Raw genomic sequence first — 3535 nt, 5'->3', positions numbered from 1 at the left:
ATATATATATATATAATGTCTCTCTCATGTTTGGAATATATGTACATTCAGGAGTGCCTGCATGCTCTTCTCTCCTGCTCCAGTGACGAAAAGGAGAGCCTTTTTATGTACCATAGTAGAGGAACATTCAAAGGTTTCCACTGTACCCATTACATCATTCATCATGTGGATCTGTCACAATACGGAATAGCAGTGGTCCATAATATTAGCCCATCATAACATAACTGTACATTAGCACGTACCGAGATGCTGTGAAACAGCTGTTACAAAGCCGCTGGTGCTGGCAATTTCAGCAGCAGTGCAGTGGTACAGCTGAGTGCCACCTGCATAGAGATGAATGCATATGCATGTTAACAACTCAGTAGTTGCTGACACTTTCGTAAGCTGTACACTGCACAATAAAGTAATCTAGACAACTTTGTTGGAACAAATGCACATAATTAAAACACCATTTAAACACTAACATGATTAACTGCCGCTGACCTCTCGCACACTAAGGGATAATACTACTGAAACATCAGTGGAGAGCTCGCAGATTACCACAGTCCATAAAGGACAAGCTTTCTTTGAGGAAAACAGCTTTAACAGCTATTAGTTTTCTTGATCATTTGATGTGCTAGCTTTGCTTTAAATGTCATGCAGTACTAGAAAATATGAAGTGCAGCATTTCTAGCAGCAGAAGTCGTCGTCAGCCTCATGGTACAACTGATTTTTGCACTGTTTGTGTCAGTGAGTCAGCACATACAAAGAAAACCAAGTTCACACATATACAGTAGCATGTGCACTTCTTCTGAAAACACAGTCACCAGTTTGAATGCTGCTGACCGGAAAGGTTATATAGAGTGCGACACTGCATGGAACTACCACTTATGACTGTATATGTATGATCTGCTTATTGGAGAGGTAGTCACATGCCATTTCTAGTCTCTTTTAGAAGCATTACTAAAGGCAGAATTAAAATTATTCATATGTCACGAATTTCACACACCCACAGTTTGGTTAAATAACTTGTGACAAAAAGACTTGTTTACCTGGAATAGCAGCCTTTCTTTCCCGCTGCAAAACTTTCCTTCAAATAATGAAATAACTTTACAGTGTCATAATATATTGTGTCTTTCTCACAACTACTTGCCGGCACTGACGAGTTACATCGTTGATACGTGACTCATTGGGCGACAATACTGCCTAATATAAATGCTTCACGAACACGAGTACATGTCCCTTGCAGAGAATGGCAACCATATATACCTCTATGAGACATGGGGCCGTATTCTGAAACGTTCCACTTCTGCGATATTTCTTTTTCGCTTTCACGTGCGTGCTGATTGGCTGGTTGAGCAAAATTGAATGACGTTGGGCTCAACCAGCCAATCAGCTCATCCAATTTTGCTAAAACAGCCAATCATCGAGCGCCTGAAAGCGAAAAAGAAATTTCGCCGAAGTGGAACGTTTCAGAATACGGCCCCAGATCGCACCTTTGTGGTCAAAATGCACGTTAATACGACATCAAAAAAATAATAACTCAGTACAAGCCAGCAGCCGACTGCATAATGTGAAATTGCAACAGATGTCCACTTACTGGTGGCCTGTGTATGAGTCACTTCTGGCAGTTGACTGGTTGCTGAGACATACACGTCCTGGGTTGTCCCTACAAAACATACAGGGTTATGTCAAATGTTGAAAATGTAACACGCCGGCATTTCATAATTAGGTCGTAAAACAAACGAGTAAACTAAAGACAAATGTGATGTCAACAAAGTACGCATCATATGATAGGCTGTCAACTGGTAATGCATTCCGGGAAAAACCTAATGCAAAGGAAAGACTACCCACAACGTTGACACACAATTTAACTCGCTCTAGGTTTATTCGTGTCAAATATAGTCAAATAATTATGTGTCTCGTGGTTGGGGTCTAATTAGTGTAAATTACGCACTATATTATTGAAGTATAAACCGCATGCACGCGATCTTGCGGACGACTGCGACAAGCGACGCAATGGAGATGGCTGTCGCGTTCGCTCGTCGTCTACAGTACGTACCGCATGCGAGCGACGACTTTTTAGCGACGTCTCCCCGGTGCTACCCGTATGAGGGCAGCAAATACGCGCCGAAACTAAGCCGAAACTGGCGTGACGCGTGCTTCATTAATTTGTGTTTTACTGTAAATAGGAGCCTAAATATTTCTAAAAGTCTTGCACTTGGCTCTTATCCTTGCACGTATCAAAAAGTCGTTTGCTCGTTCCGTGCGACAATTCGTAGCACTCGACTGATGTTCTGTACATCCTGTTTCGGCTTCGCGCTATTGGCTAGTCGCTCTTAGCACTTTCGTGCGACGAGCGACGAATTCTATATTTCCAGAACCAAGCGATCTGTTCGCGCGACGGCCCGTTTCGTCGTTCGAAGCTGTCGATCGTCACCTTCGCGCACGAATTAAATCGCTCTCATGCGGTTTGGGCTTTCCCCTGCAAAACATTTCTTCAAGGCGCACCTGTGCGCGCTTCGAATGAGTAGCGCTGTAAAATTTACGTACATGGCATTTAATATAGTTGCTAAACACGGATTCCCTTTGCCCTGTGTCGTGTACAGTGCGCTACATTTACCTGCCCTCTTTTTTTTTTTTTTTTGCATTAGCCATACTGTGTAGCACTGCGCGCGTCAGTACGTATACGCGCGTCAGTAAACCTCACGACACATAAATAGAAAAAAACAGCAACAAAAAAAAAACAGAAGTGCCACTCACCAATTCGAGCATGTTGTACTGGGCTGTGCCCACAGTATGAGCACCAAGCGGCCTGGAATGGTGCAGCAGGTACGTTGTTCGCAGAACGGCAAAATCCGTCGCACTCACATTGCGGGGCATTGCAATGGCCTCGCAACACACCTTTCGTGTCCACTGGTGAAAACATATCGCCCTGCTGCGCACGCGAAGGGCGCCGCCAACACAGTTCCAATCTTTGCAACCAGTTTGCACGAAAAGTCCGCAGAACGGGAGTTTCGCCATGGCGCGTCCGCGCGGCTCGGCGCCTCCTCCGATGTCAATCCGAAACTTCTCTCTTGTATATATATTTTTTCTTTTCCTTCGCGCGTGCGCGGTGGGTTTGTTTACGGCGCTCCGGCATGCTTCGGCGGTGTTCTGTGCTTCGGCCGCTTCGGCGCATTCCGTCACGTATCGCGCACGAACATCGGTGTGAGGGGCCGTATACGGACAGCGGCCGCGTAACAACGAGCGCATATAGGCAGTACTAGTTGGTTTGGAGGCCGCTTGAAGAGTGTCACGTATATCTCCCTTTGTCGGGCTGCCCATAGCCGTTATATTAAGCAGTACGTCGAAGGGTGCCGTTTCTAGCCAGGCTATTATCCAGGACCGGACTAAGAGTGTATAAAAGTAACAAGGTGCTTATAAAATGGGAAAACAAGGTATCTGGGCCTATAGAGATACAGCAGGGGCTTAGGCAGGGGTGCCCTCTGTCACCTCTGTTGTTCATGCTGTATTTACAAGGATTAGAGAAAAAATTAGAGAGGAGCGGACTTGG

At 45.2% G+C, this 3535-nt stretch overlaps 1 protein-coding gene across 1 annotated transcript; it reads right to left on the bottom strand.

Annotated features, from left to right (window-relative positions):
- Positions 1-231: 231 nt before the first annotated feature.
- Positions 232-3041, bottom strand: LOC125943574 (uncharacterized). Its single transcript, XM_049663007.1, has 3 exons — positions 2743-3041; positions 1580-1648; positions 232-323 (listed from the first exon to the last, which is right to left on the bottom strand). The coding sequence occupies exons 1-3, from the start codon at positions 2906-2908 to the stop codon at positions 232-234; spliced, it is 327 nt and encodes a 108-aa protein (XP_049518964.1). The 5' UTR covers positions 2909-3041.
- Between the last annotated feature and the right edge of the window lie 494 nt (positions 3042-3535).

The sequence above is a fragment of the Dermacentor silvarum genome, chromosome 1 (assembly GCF_013339745.2).
Source record: "Dermacentor silvarum isolate Dsil-2018 chromosome 1, BIME_Dsil_1.4, whole genome shotgun sequence".
Classification (NCBI taxonomy): domain Eukaryota; kingdom Metazoa; phylum Arthropoda; class Arachnida; order Ixodida; family Ixodidae; genus Dermacentor; species Dermacentor silvarum.
This window is presented reverse-complemented; position numbering and strand designations above follow the sequence as displayed.